The sequence below is a fragment of the Poeciliopsis prolifica genome, unplaced genomic scaffold (genome assembly GCF_027474105.1).
Source record: "Poeciliopsis prolifica strain line A6 unplaced genomic scaffold, Auburn_PproV2 SCAFFOLD024, whole genome shotgun sequence".
NCBI lineage: Eukaryota > Metazoa > Chordata > Actinopteri > Cyprinodontiformes > Poeciliidae > Poeciliopsis > Poeciliopsis prolifica.
Window position 1 is genome coordinate 7,497,039 of NW_026562399.1, and position 21,247 is coordinate 7,518,285.

Genomic DNA, 21,247 nt, shown 5'->3' on the forward strand with positions numbered 1-21,247 from the left:
TCAACATCCCAAATTGGTCCATGTTTTTGAAAGTGTTTCACTTTTAGATCCAAAACGCCTGTTTGTTCTCTCAGTCAGCTAAATTGCATGTCACAGCAACAGGTGGGGGAGGGTTGCCCGCTTCCATGCTGTATTATACGAGGAAATTTAACCAGCAGAAACAGTCAGAGAGGGAATGTTCCTGGTTTTGTGGTGTTTCTCTCTTGTTGGGGTGAGTAAATGGGGATGGGCCATGCAATCAGGACTCATCTGATTACAGAAACAACAGGAAACACTTTTAATTGTCAAATTACGAGCTGCAGCGCTGAGACTGGCGGATTTCAGGTTTTGGCCTCGTTCAGCTTTTCTTTCATGCCAGAGGATTCAGCTTGTCACAGTAAGTTAAGCCTGGACCAGCGTCCAGATCCTGTGCATGCATGCTGTGTGTGTAAGATTGCACAACTTTGCTCGACTGAAGGGAAGGAGAGGGGGAGTTTTTTCATGGTGGCTCCGAAGAAAAAGTTAGGTAAACAATACCGTGGGGAGTTTTATTTAGATTTTCCACTCTGAGATCATTTACAGGAGGCAAGTTATTTACATGGAAATCTTCAGATGAGACAGAAAGTCAAGAAATGGTAAACATCAGAGTGGAGAATTTTTCTTGATCTCACTGCAGCAGAAAAAAGAACTGAAAACTTTTGCAATTATTTTGATTTTTTTAAATTTTTTAATCTGTTTTATATTTTGCTGTTTTCTGTTGTATGTTTTCTGAACAGGTTGTTGTTGAAAATGAGAATCTGTTCGACAAACACCAACTTTAGATTTGTGGGGGAAAAAGAAAACTTTTTTCTTCACGCAATTATGTATTTATGTGTTTTATGTCTCATAATAAAGAGAGGGGTACAAACTCGAAAAAGTTAGTGCATGCGTGTGTGTGTGTGTGTGTGTGTGTGTGTGTGTGTGTGTGTGTGTGTGTGTGTGTGTGGCCTTAACTCTCTATTGGTTATTGTTGTTCTGAATCTTAAAGGAGACAGGGTAACCAGTTACCAATGCGTTTTTTGCAGTTTCAGGAATGTAAAATCAGGTTTAGACGAGCTCCTGTTGCCCTGGCCTCAGTAACCCAATCTGTCCTTTTACGTATTCTTGATGTTTTTGTGTGTTCTGTCGTCTCTCTCTCCATACATGCAGTGCATTTCTTTCCATCATGACACACTCATGAACATGTTGGGGGAATTATCTGTCTGGTGCCTTGACCAACACAGCTTCACTCAGTCTTGAGGAGCTGCGATTTCCATTCAAATACACTGTTCTTTTGTTTGAATTACTCATCAATAAAACTCATTTGTTTGCGTTTTGTCCATCCGGTTGTGATTCAAAACACCAGGTTTTTATGTTGTTATTTTAATCCGACAATTAGTCATATTCCCTTTATAACTAATTGTGTTCATGATTGTGTTGAACAAAAGAAAAGCGGCTGAATAAAATTGTGTGGGAGAGGTATTTCTCCGTGCGGATCTGACTCCTGGTGTCACAACCAATCATTCTTAGTCATGATTGGTGACGAATGAGTAGTGGGGCTAAAATAAGATGCTGAGACGGAACTGATAGACAGACGAGAGTTTCGTCCCTTCATCAAAAATAGTCAAAGACGTGACAGATTTTGTTGCAGACCACAGGAAATGCACAGCTACAAGCGCCATTTGGTGAACTGGTGACAGCAGAAGATGGACGCATCATAGCGGCATGGATGTCAGTCGTTTCGTTGGGTTGCAGTTTCTTGTTTCAACACAGCGCGTTTACGTGTGTTGTTCAATCAGAACTGAGACGTTTTACACAATGAAGACGGTTCTGCCCCTCCCGGTGTCCACTGTTATGAAACAGTAACTGCAATGCAGTCTGGGACAAAAGGATTGAGGTGTTACAATGGGATGTTCTTTCGTGACGCAGGATTTTATGACATACTGATGGAAAACTGCAGTTAAATAGTGATAACTAGCGAGAACTTTGCTAAATATTAATTATTTTTGTGCACAACATGCCCAAACAGCACACAGTGCCTTCCAGCATACAATCATATCACATCTTTTTCAAGTTGCAGCAGTTGCACTACGATCATAAGGATTGCGGTTTGACTTATGGTAAACTTTAAAATGTGTAGACAACAGGGCTGCTTTTGTTCACGGCATGACCCAGCTTGTACAGATTAGCACTCCGACTCCGTTGGTGACTTATCGGCAGAGCCAGGAGCCTCAGGGCTGGAGTAGACATTCGTGAGTGGAGATCTCTGGATTCCCGGCATCGACCGACATGCAGCAGACGATTAAAAGAACGCTTGACACAAACACAGGCCTTCGTGATGCATTCGTGGAGTGTTTCCAGGTCAGCATGTCAAGAGCGCAAAACGTGTTACGAAACAACAGGTTGTGCAAGGAAGGGCAAACAATGTAACTTGGCTATAAAGGCGAATCCTTTGGTATAAATAATCTGTGATTTTAATTAGGAACATATTCAAATACAAACTAAAACGAAGTAAAAAGTGTTCAAATCATCAATTCAGTTTTACATCAATATTTAAATGAAATATATACAGTACAAACTACAGGCTGTTTCACAATGCTTAATTATGGCATTATGTTTACTTCAGCAATCAGCCTTCTCATGCCACTGTCATATGATGTCTTGTCCTAATTACAGAGCTTTTTTCTGGACTTATCTTCCTCTCCTCTAATTCATTGATCCCTTTTCATCCATGCAATTCTTCCTGTGTCTGTGTCCCAAGAGGATGGTTGCTTAACCCCAAACCATCTACCCTATATAACAGCTGACTCCAGTGGGTATCACTACGAACCAACTCAGGAAAGAAGGATGAAGTCTCTCGGTGTCTACGTGCTACTAAGCTTTGCAGCCGCAGTCTACTGTGTGCCTGTCTCCAAAGTAGCAGTGGAAGATGAACGTTTTGCAAAGGTACGTTTTGTTTTCTGTCCTGGACAATTCCTTAAGTTTCATTGACTTCTCATTGGGTTGTGTCGTTCTCCTTCAACAGGGCTACCTGAAGAGATTCTTCAACCTGACAGAGGAGGAACACCCGTCGTCTCGGAAAGGAGAAAACCCAATGAGCAAGAAGCTGAGTCAGATGCAGAAATTCTTTGGGCTCCGGATAACGGGGGCCCTGGATGACAACACCCTGGAGGTGATGAAGAAGCCCCGCTGCGGAGTCCCAGATGAAAAAATTGCCCAATATTCGACTTTTGGAGACGACCTCAAATGGAGCAAAAACACCATCACATACAGGTGGATGGTCTGAAGAGGACCTGTGCAGTAAAATATGTCATACCCAGCCATGGTACTGATGTGGTTGACTCTGTTGTTTTTTGCAAAAACAGGATTCAGAATTACACCCCCGACATGTCTCAGGCAGAGGTGGATGACTCCATTCGAAGAGCTCTTGAGGTTTGGGCCAAAGTCACTCCTCTGAGTTTCACAAAACTTACCAGTGGCACGGCTGACATCATGATCTCCTTTGCTCGCCAATGTGAGTGGAAGCAACTTTTCTTGTAGAATATCACGGGGAGTAAGATTATATCCTTAGTGGCTCCATCAAAAGGGAGAAACAGCAAAGCATTTCTTTGCAGACTTTGCTGTGTGCTACAAATATTCACAACAAATATTCAGTCACTTCATTATCGAAACATTAAACATGTTTGAAAAGGTTGCGTCGAACAAGGTTTGTAATCTAATCAGACACTTTTTGCGAACAGCACATGGTGATTCCTACCCCTTTGACGGGCCTGGCGGGACTCTTGCCCACGCCTTTGCTCCTTCTCCTGACATCGGAGGAGACGCTCATTTTGACGAAGATGAGACCTTCACATTTCGTTCAAGCAGTGGTAAGCCGGTCGTTTATGCATTATTTTGGGAAGGGACTTTGTTTTCTTTGTAGAAATTGGCCAAGATGGCCGTTTCATTATGTACTTTTCTGCTTTAGGCTTCGTCCTCTTCCTGGTTGCCGCCCATGAGTTCGGCCACTCTCTGGGCTTGTCCCACTCTGAAGATAAATCTGCTCTCATGTACCCTCTGTACTCATACAAAGACCCCGACACCTTTGTTCTGCCCCAAGATGATGTCAGAGGCATCCAGTCGCTTTATGGTTAGTGCTGAAACAATTACATCTCTGGAGAAAGTTCAAACCATTGTTAAGAATCTTGGGGGTGGGGAAAGATGCTGATCATACCCAGTTCCGTGAACAAGAAATTATTGATTTAAATTTGTTGTGCTGAAATTTTTAACCTCTAGGTGCAAATCCTTCTGGAGGTACCACAACAACTACAACAGGTTCAAATCCTTCTGGAGGTACCACAACAACTACAACAGGTTCAAATCCTTCTGGAGGTACCACAACAACTACAACAGGTTCAAATCCTTCTGGAGGTACCACAACAACTACAACAGGTTCAAATCCTTCTGGAGGTACCACAACAACTACAACAGGTTCAAATCCTTCTGGAGGTACCACAACAACTACAACAGGTTCAAATCCTTCTGGAGGTACCACAACAACTACAACAGGTTCAAATCCTTCTGGAGGTACCACAACAACTACAACAGGTTCAAATCCTTCTGGAGGTACCACAACAACTACAACAGGTTCAAATCCTTCTGGAGGTACCACAACAACTACAACTCAGGCTCCCACCATCCCTGATGTCTGCCACTCACCTGTGGAGTTTGATGCTGTCACCACCTTGAAAGGAGAAATGTTTTTCTTCAAGGACAGGTAAAACACATCCATCCCCGATGGCAAAATGCTGACATCTGAATCAAAACTTTGAAGGGCATTGTTCCTTAGCATTAGCACCTGATGCTTATGTTCGTGTCTGCTCTCAGCTACTTGTGGCACAGCAGCTCCGAGAGCAGCACGCCACAAAAGAGTCTTATCTCAAGCTTCTGGCCCAACGGCCCAACAAGCGTCGATGCTGCTTACGAGAACCCAGAGACCGGCAACGTCTTCCTTTTCAAAGGTAATATTCCTCCAGAGTCATTCACCGGATCAGTCCTATTTCACATGTAGATGTAGTCATTCTTTGATGCCCCTGCTTTTTGTTTAAAGGTTCTAAAGTATGGGCCTTCTCTGGAACCCAGCCGGTACCAGGTTACCCGAAGTCCTTCTCTGAATTCGGTCTGCCAAGTTTTTTGTCGAAAATCGACGCTGCTTTTCATGATACTCTGTCTGGAAAAACCTATATGTTCTGGAAGGGCTACTTCTACTTAATGTGAGTCAGACATGCACTGATCTCCCTTTACAACTTGGAACATTTATTTGCCCTGGTTTTATGCATCTACACTTTTTGCGGTTTTTTTGCTTCAGTTATGATGAAAGCAGAAGGGATGTGGAATCTTTTTCCTGGGTGAGCCTGACGTTTTCCGGAATGAACAACCAGGTGGCAGCAGCCACCGAGAAAGAAGGTGAATATAGCATTGGCATTAACAACTCAGGGAATATTATCTTTACTCTAAATGCTAGTTTGTACAAATGCTCATTTGTCGAGTTTTGTTTTCTGAGACACCAGGCTAACTGCTGTAGTACTATAGGGGAATGAAATAGCCAGGTGTACTGACTCTAAGGAGTTTCTGCTCATCAACTTGCAAATAAGCCTCCCATGATGACCACAGTGCCCAATATTTAAGCTTTAAATTTTTAGTTCACATTGCAGTGTTTTCAGTGCAAGATGAGTCTGTCTTTTTTTTGGAGCACGAAGTTTGATTTGTGATCATTTCCTGGGAAAAACCTAGAAGTGTGAACAGCTGACTCATCCTGCCGTGTCAGAAGTTTTTAGCATTTCAACTTTAACACCAAATATGGGCATACAAAACATCCATCCATCCAGCGATTGAATATACCTGCTTATCTGTTGGGGGGGGGGGGGGGGGGGGGGGGGGGCAGTTTGATGAATTAGGTCTCCTTTCCTGGCATCAAAGAATCTAACCTTTAGTCTCTGTTTTTCAGGTTATGTTTACATCTACAGTGGCCTCTACATGTACATGTATGACCTGTGGAACGGGAAGTTGCTGCGTAAGCTGAAGAACACCTACCTGCTTGGCTGTAATTAGCTTAAAGCGCTTTTCTCTTGGCATTACGTAGCTTTTCATCTTATCTAAGAATGTACTTCATGTAGAGGTGGTGGAATAAAATTTAAGCATATGAATTAAAAAAATAACCAAAAAATAATAATAATAATAATGCAAAATATCATCACTTAGTTGGAGTTGTAATCGTTATTTGTCCAATGAATGTGCGAATAAAGAATCATCATTCAATGTTTTATGCTCATCTTTTCTTTTCACAAGAACATTCCTAGATTTTCATTTAGAATGGAAGAATGAAAGTAAATTATATCCTTCTTTCTGCCACTTGTCAGCATCGCACTGCTTTGCGTTGGTGTTTCACAAAAATTTCCAATGAAACACAAACAGGATTAGGACTGTGACTCGGTTCAAGATGAAGAAATCTGTTTGAGAAGCACTGCTGTGTGTCTCCAAGCCTTCATCATGTTCTCCGATGTGCAGCTGGTAAATGACAAAATGTTGGTAATATAAGATTAAGATCATTCTACAGATAAAATAACGGCATCAGCGGAAAGGTTGCTTCATATTTTTTTGGTCTCACAGCTCCCTCTGTACTTCACTCCAAAGCATTTCTCTTTCCCTACACGAAACAAATCACAAGCTTAAAAAAAAAGTGAAAGTTGCTGCTCAAAAAGAAGGAAATACCATACTCTTAAATCACTGCTGTTTTCTAAACAGGGCAATCCTGAAAATTAGAAAAGCACCCAGAATCATGAAAAAAAAATTTAAACGACAAGGTGATGTTATCTTTCTACTGATTGTTGGGTCTGTTCCGACACTCACAGAAATGTTTCATGGCCTGCCCACTGCCTTCTCGCAGAGCTTGAACCTAAACATAAATTAAGGAACTAACAAAGTAACTCAAGTCTATTTTGAACTCATGTTACTCAAGAATCAAGTGTGCTTTTTGCTTTTCACCAAAACATATTGCACACAACATGCACACTTATTAGGAAAAACCGGATATGTTACTAATTTTCCAAGCAAAATCAGTTCTTAGTAATAAAAGAACAGTTTCTTGGCATGCAGCAGTCTTGAAAGACGGACAAGGTGGTGTCTTTAGCCATTTTGATGGCTAAAGACACCAGTCTTGTACAGTCTTTTTACTGTAAAGACTGTACAACAGCACTTTGTTCGAATCATTCCCATCGAATGCTGTTCGTATTCGGACCACTTTGAAGGAAAATCACTGTCTCAAGGTGACAGTAGGAAGCATCATGGACAAATAAGACCACACTCACACAACACTCCAAGAGGGAATAATGTACATTCTAAAAATTCACATTGCAGTGTTTTCAGGTCAAAATGTGTCTGTCTTCGTTTTGAGTGCAAAGTTTGATCATTTCCTGGGGAAAACCTAGAAGTGTGATTTGTCTTTAAATTGAATCAAATAGGTCTCTCTCAAGCAAAAATGTGTATGTTTGTATGTAAAAGGTGCTTCTCTGTACCGTCAATGTACAGTAGAAACTATAACAGGGTATTTGTTTGCATGTGAGTCAATGTGAGAAATTACTTTTTCTTTTCCAACAATATTTTTATTGTTTTAGATTTTTTCCTTTTTACAAGTACAACTGCCTTAAACAAATACAAACAAGACTAACAAACACCCTCTTGGTTACATATGTATCTGCATATATCTTTTTTTTTTAAGTTCACATGAAGCGTAGTCCACTATTGAGGCTCCTTTGTTTGACATTCCATTTCAACGTTAAACTCGACTTTAACTGACAGTTCCATCTTGTGACAAGTCCATTCATTCAACAAAATTCCAGAAGGATCTCCAAGTGTTTTCAAAGAGTTCACTTTTCCCTTTTTGGAGATACGTAATCCGTTCCAGTGGTGAAGTTTTCAGCATTTGTCTGGTCCATTAGATTGTCCCTGGCCTTGATGTGTTCTTCCAGAAAAGTGCTATCAGTCTTTTAGCTTGAAGTAAACAGACATCAATTAACAACTGTTCACATTTGGTTAACACATTTTTTGGATACAAACCTAAAATTAGAAAACCCGGATCTAGTGCGACATCCTTTGAGATAAGAACTTTTATGATATTGATTATTTCTTTCCAAAATTTTTGAATTTCCCTACATTCCCATGTACAATGAAAGAAAATACATTTTACTTGTAAAAAAATCTGAATCCTCCCAGTCAACAGTTAGCTGTTAACCAAACAGGCCTGTTCAAACACCTGCAAGAATGTCTTATTGCCCAGTCATGCAAATTGTCCTGCCTCCCACTTCCACTGGAGCTCTTCATGTGAAGAAGACCTGAAAGGTTCTTCTTTGCCTTTGTGTTGGAAGGAAAGTGCAATGGATTTGATGAACGCTGTAAAAGCTGTGATGATGCTGGCATGTATGGCGACCTGTGGAGCCATGCCCACCTCTTCACCCAATCAAGAAAATCTCTCCAAAGCCCAGGTAACAAACATAAGCTGCTTTACTCCTCGTTGGCTCATGTTAAATCTAATTAAGTTGTCAACTTGAAAGCCTGTGAAATGAATATAAAAGATATTTTCTATTATTAAGTGTATTTTAGCCTATTTAAGAACAAAGCATGTACTCAGACACCTTTGAATATAGATTTTTTTTTATCTATATTTTTTTCAATGGAGCACCGTTAATGTGTGTGTGTGTGTGTGTGTGTGTGTGGTGTGTGTGTGTGTGTGTGTGTGTGTGTGTGTGTGTGGTGTGTGTGTGTGTGGTGTGTGTGTGGGGGGGGGGGGGTGTGTGTGTGTGTGTGTGTGTGGGTGTATGTGTGTGTGTGTATTAGGAAAGGGTGCCTAATAACTATAGTGCATCTGCAGCTGTTAAATACAGAAAATGCCGAATAGAAATAATATTTTCTGCTATCGCTCTGGCGCCCGCTCTGGCGCCCACTCTAGCGCGGCGCCCCTATGTATTACATATGTTGCATACCCATAACTGAGATAACCTTAGTAAATATGTAAATGTTGGTTTAATCTAAGATCTTCTCCATGGCATGCCTGGCTTTTTATCTGACTGGTCTTCTTACAATAAACAGAGGAAAAGTACATTGACTTTTCCTCTGTTTCCAGAACTACCTGTCTCAGTTTTTCTCCTAAGTCGGGGTCGTTTCCCCCTCCTCTGTCGTGCGGAGCTCTCTGGACTCTTTTAATGACACATTAAGGAAAATGCAGGAATTCTTTGGTCTGGAAGTGACAGGGCAGTTGGACTCTAACACGCTGGGAGTGATGGCTCGCCCCCGCTGTGGTTTCAACGACATGGCCAGATACGGCCACTTTGATGGCCGACCAAAGTGGAACAAGGCTGTGGTCACATACAGGTACTGCAATCAGAATCTCTGCATGAGGGTCATCCAGACGTAAAACTTGTGGACACGTTACTCTGTTATCCTAAAATAGGATTACCGACTACACACCAGATATGAGTCAAAGTGAAGTTGATTCCACCATAGCCAAAGCCTTCAAACTCTACAGTGATATTATTCCTCTGGATTTCCAGCAGTCTGACAGTGAAACAGCTGACATCATGATTAAGTTCAACTCTGGAGGTGACCATGTTCCACACGTTTGTCTTTTTAATGTGCCTGTTTGGGTGTTGATCCTCATCTCGTTTGAAAAGCAGACCATGGGGACTTTGCTCCATTTGATGGTCAGAATGGTGTACTGGCACATGCGTTTTCTCCTGGAGAAGGCAATGGAGGGGATACCCACTTTGATGAGGATGAGAACTGGACTCTAACCTCAGAAGGTAAAGACTGAATAAATTTAGCTTCTTGTTACTGAAACATTATAAGACAAGATCCAAAAGTCCTCCATCCATCCATCCATCCATCCATCCATCCATCCATCCATCCATCCATCCATCCATCCATCCATCCATCCATCCATCCATCCATCCATCCATCCATCCATCCATCCATCCATCCATCCATCCATCCATCCATCCATCCATCCATCTCGGCTTATTAGAGATCAAGTCATGTAGCGTCTTGGAAGGGGCTCAAGATATTCCACTCCCCTGTTACGTATTTCAGCTCATCTGGGAGACACTCCAATCAAATCCTGAGCCATTCATTAGATATAATCTATAGAAATTTGGTCTGAACCAACTTTTTCTCCAAGAAAGATGTTTGCTAAAAACCTCTATGATGAAGACGTCCCTTAGCCAAAAGCCACGAGGCCAAACCTGGAGTCTTTTTATGAGCATTTATGCCTGTAGCACATGAAAATACTGAATGCTGATTAAAATACACCATGGTATGGAAGAAGAAAAGTGAAGAGGTGAATTGAACTGGAGACTCTGCATTTTTCCCAATTCCCACTAAACAATGAAACCATGGTAGCAGCAGGAGGAACTTGCCTAAAATGAATTACTAGCCAACCCTATGAAAGAAAGGTTAGGCAAATGGAGAGGAGGACAATGAGACGAAACAACAAGGGGCTTACCTCAAGAGAGAATGGGTTGTGTCATACAGTTAGGCCTTTGTAGGGCACTTAATTCCCAAAACAGAAATTTCTGTTACACAAATTGTACATTACAGATGGTAATAAGTTCGTATCATGCCACATTCCCAAATCAGTCGCTATGCATGCCGTCTTGTCGGCCTTGATGGTTCCAATCATCAGAAAACAAATCTGAACAGACTCGATTCCTGACATCTAGCTATCAGTTCAGAGTCTTACTGGTATATTTTTGTTTTTCATTCACTCCCAGGAAGACTTCCTACATTTTTTCATGTACCAAAAAAAAGCTTGTTCTTCCATTTCCACTAATAAACAACCACAGTTTAAGAGGCTGAGGCACAGTGCACATCAAGAGCCGAGGACCCCCAAAATTTATCAACAAAAACGTCAAAAACAATTATTTCACTTTGAGGCCAGAGAAATCTGTCCCTCATGCAAGATCAATATTTTGAGATTTGATTGTGGCTCTCTTTTAATGCTGTCTTAATGGCCTTAATGGTGTGTTTTTACAGGAGCCAACCTGTTTTTAGTTGCTGCACATGAGTTTGGCCATGCCCTAGGCCTGGTTCACTCTCAGATTGAGACATCCCTGATGTTCCCCACCTACAAATATGTGAACACAGACGGATACACATTGCCAAATGACGACAAAGAAGGTGTTCAGGCTCTCTACGGTAAGAACGAATCGACTGCAGACACTCAGGAACATTGAGGAATAAAGCAGAATTGAATTCCTGCTCTTCCAATGTTCGTCTCTGAAAGGAGTCCGATCAGATATTCTCCCACAACCGCAGCCTGAGCCAACGTCAGAACCTGCTCCAGACAGGTGCAACGGGAACCTGGTGTTTGATGCAGTGACCACAATAGGAGCGAAGCTTTTCTTTTTTAAAGACGGGTGAGGCTTTTCCTACAATCATTTAACTAAGTAACCTAAATCCTATAATGATGAAGAAACAACAACAAAATTGTGCATATTGCCACAAAGTTTTGGGTTTTTGGTATCTTTTCCCACTAAATTGTAACTTTGTCATAATTTTTCATTTGATCTTTTTTTTTTTTGTCTTATTTCTTTTCTCAGATATTTTTGGAGAAAGGGCAGCCGCTGGGAGGGCATCACCAGGCATAAAATTCAGTCTGTCTGGCCTGGGATCCGCAAAGTTGACGCGGCTTATGAGAATGAGAACAGGAATACTGTCATTTTCTTTGAAGGTATAAACTACCTGTAAATGAAAAATGTAATGTTGAGGAATTAATAAATAGAAAAATAAATAAGGAATGCTGGTCTAACATAATCCTTCTTGTTTCAGGGAATCAGTACTGGCAGTTTCGAGGTAAAACCGTCCTGCCTGGTTATCCCAAACGTCTCACTGACTTCGGCTTCCCTTCATCGGTCACCAAGGTGGATGCTGCTGTTCATGTGTCCTCTATAAGCAGGACTCTTCTCTTTGTAAACAACAAATACTGGAGGTGAAGGATGCGACAAACAAGCCCCAAAATTAGATCCAGAAAGTCCTTTCATTTAAAAGAATGTTCTCCGCACAGCTACAACGAAGGGAGGCGCAGAATGGACCGTGGCTACCCCAAATCCATCCACAGGCACCTGCCTGGGATTGGTCACAGAGTGGATGCTGCTTTTGAGAACAGAGGTCAGTAGTGCTCCTCGGTTAAAGGTTAGTCGCTCTGGCAAAATCATGCTGTGGCTCAACACAATGTCTAATGATGCGCCTGACCCTTTGTAGGTCATCTGTACTTTTCCTCCGGCTCAAGACAAACAGAGTACCACTACCAACGAAGAAGAGCGCTTAACATTCTGATGAACTACTTATGGCTGGGTTGTTGAGCACCTGTTCTGTATTTCACTCAGGATTTTCAAGATTCAGACACATGGCAAATACCGATTATGTTTCCGCTCACTAGGAAATCGCATTTTCTTTGGTTTGCTTGGAGAGAAGACGAGAAAAAAATGTCTGCATGTCTTTTGCTAAACATACAATAATGCTGTAAACCTAGCAATGAGCAAAAATACCATTACAATTCTTTTTTGGGGAAGATTGTTTTGGTATGGAAACTACCAATGTAGTAGAAAAAAAAAGATCTAATAGAACAGAGATGCAAGTGGCTTTTTGTAGTTTCAATATTGGGTCTTAATAACTTTGGCTATAAAGAACCAGTTGATGTTTTTAAATGTAAAAACAATAAAAGATGGAGAACATGTGTATTTGTCTTTGTTTTTATTTCTACTTTAGAACGTAAAATCAGAAATAAAATGATTGGTGTTAAAAATGACAGGTGTTGTAGAAATAGAAAATTAGAGGTTCAATCAATTAAATTTTATTTGTAAAGTACATTTCAGCAGCAAGGCATTTCAAAAGGCTTTACGTCATAACAAACACAAAAACAAAAAGTCATGCAACATAGAGTCAACAATCAAAACATAACATTCAGTCAAGTGCCATTGTTAAATTTGTAATTGATTACATTTGTAATACAACTCTAAACAGGGGGGTTTAGTCAAGATCTAAAGGGAGTCAGTGTTTCAGCAGTTTTATAGTTTTCTGGAAGTTTGTTCCAGATTTGTGGAACGTAGAAGCTGAATGCTGCTTCTATTTTTTGTATTTTTTGGAAAAGGTCGTGTAACATTTACGGCTCTAAACGAGCTTTAGTTAGTTGGAGTAAGGGACAAAAATTACTCTTTGGATTACGAAAGTTGTAAACCTCTGGAACAGAAAAACACCACACAGGTGCCTACATGTCAATTGCAGAATAAGGTCTTCTTGAGAAAAACAAAACAAAACAAAAAAGCACACAATAACTCTGACAACATTTAAGAAAAAACTGGGTTTTTCTTATTAAAAATTATTGGGTGGAAAAACCCTGCAGAGCTAACGAACTGAGCTTGCTGCTTATCAACAAAAGCTTCCCAATGAGTTCAGATACCCCTGAAAACCAAAATAAAATATAAGCAATTATAGTGTTTATGTTTGAGTAAAATAGAGCACTTTTTTTCTCATCTTGTCTCTTTTTTATTTACTTTCATTCTTTTGTCTCCTTAGTGCTATAGAGTAAAAAACATCTAGCTGAACGGCAACTGCGTGACTCTGAATGCCTAGAAACAACATACTGTGATTAAACTACAACAACCATAATGCCAAGCGACTGATGACGTTGTACAAACACTCCTCTCTCTGTATTGGTTGGTGTTGTCTTAACCCCTTGCAGTGCTCTGCCTAGCTGAAGGTGAAGCTCTCCTGCTGTGTTTTTGTCTTTGAGGCTAAAATGTCCTCCGGCAGACTGTTAACCGCGCAGTCTCGGACGTGTAAGCGCCTGGTAAGTCACAGCGTGAGAGTTTCTCGCATATAGGCCAAAGATAAGCTGATTTTAGCATCTCTGTGGCAACGGAAGGCCATAACTAGGAGCAGCTGTGCTAAGTGTTGACTGTCTGAGAAGCGTCCTTGGCAAAACTTTTAGCAGTTTGACAGCAGCAGAGCGCGTCATTATGTTGTGACTGAATCATAGCACTCATAAAAACAACAAATAAGCCACATACAGTTAATAAGTCAACTGCCACTGGACACTTAGTTAGCATAAAACTTAGCATTACTTTGCAGTGGGGCTGCAGAGCTGCTTTTCCTTGTGTGTAGTTTCTGCTGCTAGCTTAGTGGCATTTTATCCAAAGCTGCAGCATTGCTTCTCATAGGTTTTGCCCTCAGTAATAGGGCAAAGTTATTGCCCTACTATGTTTCAGTGGGGCAATAGTTTTGCCCTATAAAGTTAGAACGCTATTCTAAGGCTCTTGGCAAAGGGATATTTCATAGCATTGAGTAAATCTGGATCACCTTTTACCCACTCTGGCCCCAGATTACAGGTTATGAATGGTCCAGATTCGGCAGCAAATGTGATTTAAATTGTGCTAAATGATTGCAGCGATAAATGCTAAGTGCCCGGTTTCCCATGGTTCATCAATTGAAAAAATAAAGCCGGAAATTGAAATGAAAATGTTAACATGTCGTAAATTGGATGTAATTGTTGTAATTCGTCTCAAATATTAAAATAACTGTGGACATTTATTGTTCACCTAATGCCTCTCGTCGTAACGTCACGCGACCCTGGTAGCGGAACCAATAACAGCGATGTTGTTGCGGGCCGGACTCTCAGAGCAGATGCACATTGTCCTCGCAGCAGGAGTAGCGATTGTTTACATCCCGGCTCCAGATGGGAAAGTGTAAATTCAACGAAAATTGGCTGTTCGACCAAACCTTTTCAACATGGCTGCGACCGGTACCGACGAACATGTACGTAGCGCGTTGCGTTCTGTGCAAGAAATTCTTCAAACTCGGAACGATGGGAATCAAGGCGGTGGAGTCCCACATGCGAAGCATGAGACACAAAAGGGCCAAATCAGTCTGCCAACGAACAGAAGGTTTTCCCCAGTTCTCTCCAGCTCCGACGTCAACAACAGAGTCGGCAGCGCCACATTTCCGGACGTTGTTAGGCGTCACGCCTGCGCTGAAAACACAGGTATTGTGGGCAAACCCCAGCCATAAACATAAAGAGTCAGAGTCTGTTTGTATCAGTCGCATACAGTGGAGCGCGCACCCTGTGCAGTCTGTAGTCCTCGACTCGGTTTTCATGGGTTCGAGTCCCGGCGTCGGCCCGTTCGCTGCGCATCTTCACCTTGTTTGTTTACTGCTCAATAAAGGCGATTTGAGCCTGAAAAAGCTTGTTGCGGATCTAAAGACATACACACTTGTTTTTATGTCCGAGAGCCTCAACAAGTCCAACAACACAAAGTATTTGCATTTTTAAAATCACTTCTTTCGTTTATTTTATTTTTTTTGTATCATAAGATAATACACCCAGCTATGAATACATTTTATTTAGCCTGACCAAATACAGTGTTTGTTTTCAGACAGTGACCCACCTCTTGTTACAGCTGAGAAAAGACTGAATTTTCCTTAATCTTTTTAACCTCGCAAAGGTGTCTAAAAAGAATTTGCAAACTGGATGTTTTTTTTTATTAAAGCTCTTTTTTTTAAATTTAGCTCATCATCACTTTTCTCGAAAAAAAATTATTACTTTGCTTTTAAGTAAAAAGAAAAAAAATGCATTATTAGTTCATTTTTGAGCAGTAATTATTTTGTGATATTTAGATTTTAAAATATTATTTCCCCATCACTATTTTGGCTTATCTGACAAACAGTTCGCACATGTCCAAAGTCGCCTTATTTCACTTGAGTAAAGCCTTAGAGCAGTCTTTTTTTAATGTTTGCAACCTCACTTTTACAAAATAAGTCTTCAAATGCATCCTTGCAAGTTCTGCATTTTTTATAAATTGTTTGATTTGTCATATTTTCTACGGTCTTGTCATCGTAGGCTCACAATTACTTTGCCAGAACGTACGCGTCACGGCCTTCGCTTAATGTAAGTACCCCTATAAGCATCGTAAGCAAGCTGTGTTTGGATCACACTTTTCACATAAAACTCTGTGTCAGTTTTACGTAAAAAATAACAAAACAAAAAAATTGCATGCTTACAGGAAGTGGTCATCGTCAGCGCAGTGCGGACTCCAATGGGCTCCTTCAGAGGCAGCCTGGCAGCAGTTCCAGCCACCAAACTGGGCTCTGTTGCTATTAAAGGAGCCATAGAGAAAGCAGGTGTGTCCACAAAGTTGATTCCCTCTAAAGCCTGATTTGACATGTGTTTGTGAGAGGTTTGCTAAAAATCTTTGTAAACGAACAGGAATCGTTACTATGACGAAAACCCAGCATTGTCAGTTTCTTTTTTTGTTCCCTGACCAAACTTATGGATGATAAACATTTGCTCGTTCATTTGAAGTCAGATGACTACAAGAGGCATTAGCATTTTGTGCGTTGTTTTAAAAACCTTGTTTTACTGAAACGTCTGTTTCCCTTTGCTTTTAATCTAAACGGCAAGCAATAAAGAACACTGTTTTGCATCTTCGTAAATTAGTGTTCCTCAACAGAAAGCAGAACCGATTAAAATCTATAAGCTTCACAATAACAGGAGAATGAAAGTTTGCGCCAAAATTCGGTGCATGTCTTTTGTTTTTATTTGAAAGTAAAACAGATTGCTCAATTGAAACAAGATGATGAGTTGACTTTGTTTCCTTAGGAATTTCTCCTGAAGAGGTGAAGGAAGTTTACATGGGCAACGTGCTTCAGGCGGCGGAGGGTCAGGCTCCCACACGACAGGCCCTGCTGGGGGCAGGTAAGGCCATGTTGCTGCTTTTCTTATGAAACGAAGAACAAAAACTCAAATGAAGGAGAAAAAAAAACTTCTGTCATTTTTAAAAACGATCCAGTTTAGATGTTGAAATTGTGCCCTTACTCTATTTTTTTTTTGTCAAATTTGTACAGCTTCTATTTTTATCCTTGCGATACATCCCGATAAGTTAGATTACAGTAAATATGGCTTTTCATGTTACTCAATGTTTTTGTCTTTTAACCAAAACTTGCACTGTAAAAAAAAAAAAAAAAGAAAGAAAAGTTCTTGCCTCTGACTTACACAGCCTCATTGTAATTAATTGATAAATAATGTGTATATTTATATAAAAAAAAAAAAATCAGGATATTCCGAACCTGTTTATTCACTTTTCATTATTTTAACGTATTTTTGAAGTATCGGATCAGGTACAGATATCGACGATATTCAAAATCAAAGGACACACCACTAGTTGAGTTCCTTAAACTGATGGAATTGAAAATCTTTTCGTGTTTTTGTTCCAGGTTTGACCATTGGGACACCAGCAACAACCATCAACAAAGTGTGTGCTTCTGGGATGAAGTCCATCATGTTGGCGGCACAGAGTCTAATGTGTGGACATCAGGTAATACAAATGAGGCTAAAAGCAACAAAGTCCATTTTTACCAGGTTTTCTTTTTGTTTTGTTTGTTTTCTTCTGGGCTTCAGCTTCACTATCTGATGTTCTGTGGCAAGATTGTAACTCCTTTGCAGAGTTTCAGAATAAAAACGTTTGTGTGTTTTCAGGATGTTATGGTTGCAGGAGGCATGGAGAGCATGTCCAACGTGCCGTACGTCATGGCCAGAGAGGCGCCACCCTATGGAGGCGTGAGGATGGAGGACCTCATTGTCAAGGACGGCCTCACGGACGTCTACAACAAGTTCCACATGGTAACTGTTGGAGCAAAATCGTCTCAGGCTGTGGTTTTCCGCAGCACCACAACACTGCTGTGTGCAATTTCCACAGGGCAACTGTGCAGAGAACACAGCGAAGCAGTGCAAGATCAGCAGAGAGGAGCAGGACGCCTACGCCATCAGCTCCTACAGCCGCAGCAAAGCGGCGCACGAGTCCGGCGTGCTGGCCAAGGAGATTGTGCCAGTCAGCATTCCACAGAGAGGTGCAGGAGCGCCCAGAGAGCGCTGCTCTCGGCAGGACGTGGCGGTCAAGTTCCACTGGGCTGACGTTTCTGTGGTTCTGTAGGGAAACCAGACGTGGTGGTGTCCGAGGACGAGGAGTGGAGGAAGGTGGACTTCAGCAAAGTGCCCAAACTGAAGGCAGTCTTCCAGAAAGAGAACGGTAAAGATCATAACCGTTATGTGTTTAGGCAGAACAGGCCTGCTTTTGGCTGACTGGTTAATATTCAGACTGCTGATCAGTTATTCATTTACAGCTGAAGTACATAACTTCTATTAAAAAAATATTTTTCACATATTTGTTGATACTGTCACAGTTCTGACAGTTTGGTATGAGGCGGATAATCTGTGAAAAAAATCAAGCTCCACTGCCTTCTTCAACCAATCAGAGTCAGGAGCTGAGTGTTTGCGCTGCCAGTCATGTATGTGTGCGTGCCGCTCCAATACAGCTTCTCGCCATCAGGAGAATCTGTTTAGCATGGCTTCTTGTTACAGAAAACAGGTTTTCCTTTAACCGTAAGTTGATTTTTTTCCGTTATAAGCTCATTTAGCCAGTTCACAAAGATGACTGGCAGCGCTAAGTCCCTCCTCCTGGATCTGATTGGTTGTTGAGTGGGATCAGTGCATTCCTTCAGATGGCAATAGCAGCACAGGGCTCAGTCTTTCCACAGATTATTTTTCTCATACTGTCACAACACAAGGATAATTTTAACAAATAAGGAAAAAAACATTTTTAGAAAAGTTACATACTGAAACTTTAATAAGTTCTGCTTTTTTTCAGGCACGGTGACGGCAGCTAACGCTAGCACACTGAACGATGGAGCAGCCGCTCTCGTTCTGATGACGGCAGACGCCGCAAAGAGACTCAACGTCACGCCGCTGGCCAGGATCGTCTGTACGCGCCAAACACAGAAAACACATCAAGTTGAAGGGATTATCTATCGAAGTCGCAGCACTGATGATCCACGATTTATTCTCCCTTCTTCATAGCTTTCGCTGATGCAGCCGTCGCACCCATCGACTTCCCCATCGCTCCGGCGTACGCTGTGCCAAAGGTGGGTGAAGGGTGGAGTTACTGATCTCATTTTCTAATGTTAAACCAAAGAGGCAGAAAACTTTTAAATGAATACTTTTGTCTTTCTTCATAATCAGAAGTTTAGACGCACCATAACCACGGTTCACACAGCAGGTCTTGATGCTCAATTTCAATATTTTGCTAAAATCCTATTTTTTCTGTGAGCATTCATTCTAGTATTGAAGCGCGATCGTTCTGTTTGAATGGTTTACAACCTGAGAAGAACGTAGCCATCACATGGCAGCGCACTGTTTATGGCAGTGATAATGGACGCCGCCATCTGTGGTCTGACTTTTAAAGTTATTGAGGAACAGGAGTCAACAGCATCATCACAAGATCATAACAAGACGAAGGAAGCCAAGAAAATGATTTGATTCATTTCGAACATGCTTTTAAAAATAAGAAAGCATTCGATTTTATTGGTTGATGACTGTTTGAACAAATTTAATCTCAAATGCAAAAGATTGGATAGAATTGCCTCTTATATTTCTATACGTAAACTGGATGTTTGTGTATTCACTTGATTGCAAAACAGAACATGATTTGCGAGGTTCTAAATTCAACTGAGAGAAAAATCGTTATGCAACTTTATACAGAAAACGTACACGTGTGGTTGCAGGTTCTAGACGCAGCTGGCCTGAAGAAGGAGGACATCGCCATGTGGGAGATCAACGAAGCCTTCAGCGTGGTCGTGCTGGCCAACATCAAAATGCTCGACATCGACCCGGCAAAAGTCAACGTCAACGGAGGAGCTGTGTCTTTGGGACACCCGATTGGGTAAGAGGTCAAACAGAAAGGTGCAGCGGTAGGTACGCTGATCCAGAATGTGAACAAAACGATAAACCAGCTTCTGGTTCCACAGAACACCAACCTTATGATCTGTTGACCTTCTGTTGATGTTTATATTGTAAAGGAAGAGAAACTGATTATTGTCATTTTCCAGAGAAAATTCTCAATTGACAGCTAAATCATCCTGATAGTTTTATATTCCATCCACAGTTTCCAGAATGGAATGAATGGAACATTTTTCATTGTATTTGTTTTGGGGGTTTTTATGCCAACTTAATTGTCATGTTTTGATGTCACCACAAGATGGCAGTATTGTACCAACTCATCAGCCTGCAGTTCTGCTTTTCATTCAAAATACGATGACATCTCCTATCCTTTCAAACTTGCCGATGAAAGGAGAAACTTTTGGTCTATTTTTGATAATCAAACCTTTTAAGACTGAAGAAAACGTCTTCCTTTTTCATTTATTTGAATTTTTCAGAATGTCTGGGGCGAGGATCGTGGGTCACATGGTGCACAACCTGAAGTCCGGCCAGTTCGGACTCGCTGGGATCTGCAACGGAGGAGGCGGAGCGTCTTCCATCCTCATCCAGAAGTTGTAGGGGAGAAAAAGCTGAGCGGAGCCGTCCGTGTTTTCTGCTTTTACATTGCGTGGAAGCCAGTAGCTCCAAGCGGTTAGGACATCAACGTGACTGTAAAGAGTGCATTTGTTACAACTTTAGTTCCAGGGGCCTTAATCAACAAAACTTAACACTCAACGCTGATATTGTCATGACTCCAACGTACTAAACACTCCCTTGTTTGATGGAATGTCTTGTCAAAATTACGGATTGATATTTAAACTGTGAAAGGACGTAATTAAATAGTTTTTCAAAGTGTTGTGTGGTTATTGACAGAGTGCTGGTTTGACCTTCAAGAAGAAACTTAAAGGTAATCATGATGTAATTCATAATTCTGCCGCTAGAGGCTGCAGTTGAGATTTTTGTTATTGTTTTTTTTTTTTTTTACATGTTTCAGCTAATTATGTGCCAGAGACGAAGCAGTGTAGATGGAACATATAAAAGATGATGTGATCAGATTGGTTCTCAACAGAAAAATGGAATAAAAATGTAAAGTTGTTTTTAATTTTTATTTTTTTTCCCAAGCTCAAATATGCAAGTATAAACTGTTGTACCAACTTGATTTTATTATGTAAGTAACTGGCCTGCCTGTGAGAAAGTATTGAGGTGAATTGTTTGAGATCTGGGTCCATTTGTGACGTATGGAGTCAGTCACAAAAACAAAGAATAAAGCCTAGAACAGAAGTAACAAGCAACATAGAAATGAGTTTAAAGTGTAATATTTCCCCTTGAAATTTAGTGGAATGAGAATCATAAGTTGCCTGAAAAATAAATACCCACAGGGCCTGCAGCCCATAATAGTCAAATTAAAGATACTCAAAA

At 41.0% G+C, this 21,247-nt stretch overlaps 2 protein-coding genes across 2 annotated transcripts; both read left to right on the forward strand.

The window, feature by feature from the left end:
• The first annotated feature begins 168 nt into the window (after nucleotides 1–168).
• On the forward strand, nucleotides 169–12,742 carry LOC129370527 (uncharacterized). Its single transcript, XM_055046568.1, is given in 21 exon segments — nucleotides 169–376; nucleotides 2,759–2,943; nucleotides 3,023–3,270; nucleotides 3,363–3,511; nucleotides 3,738–3,866; nucleotides 3,965–4,126; nucleotides 4,273–4,753; nucleotides 4,864–4,997; nucleotides 5,087–5,249; nucleotides 5,345–5,442; nucleotides 5,984–6,086; nucleotides 8,312–8,516; nucleotides 9,155–9,402; nucleotides 9,482–9,630; nucleotides 9,705–9,830; nucleotides 11,059–11,220; nucleotides 11,309–11,441; nucleotides 11,625–11,755; nucleotides 11,854–12,013; nucleotides 12,089–12,192; nucleotides 12,286–12,742. Coding segments are annotated over 21 exon segments (3,528 nt in total). The 5' UTR covers nucleotides 169–219; the 3' UTR covers nucleotides 12,387–12,742.
• A 989-nt stretch (nucleotides 12,743–13,731) lies between these two features.
• acat1 (acetyl-CoA acetyltransferase 1) lies at nucleotides 13,732–20,680 on the forward strand. Its single transcript, XM_055046909.1, has 12 exons — nucleotides 13,732–13,873; nucleotides 15,920–15,967; nucleotides 16,083–16,200; nucleotides 16,679–16,774; nucleotides 17,293–17,393; nucleotides 17,555–17,698; nucleotides 17,775–17,925; nucleotides 18,009–18,104; nucleotides 18,723–18,836; nucleotides 18,932–18,996; nucleotides 19,636–19,793; nucleotides 20,287–20,680. Exons 1-12 carry the CDS (start codon nucleotides 13,823–13,825, stop codon nucleotides 20,405–20,407), a joined length of 1,263 nt encoding a protein of 420 aa, XP_054902884.1. The 5' UTR covers nucleotides 13,732–13,822; the 3' UTR covers nucleotides 20,408–20,680.
• The last annotated feature ends 567 nt before the right edge of the window (nucleotides 20,681–21,247 follow it).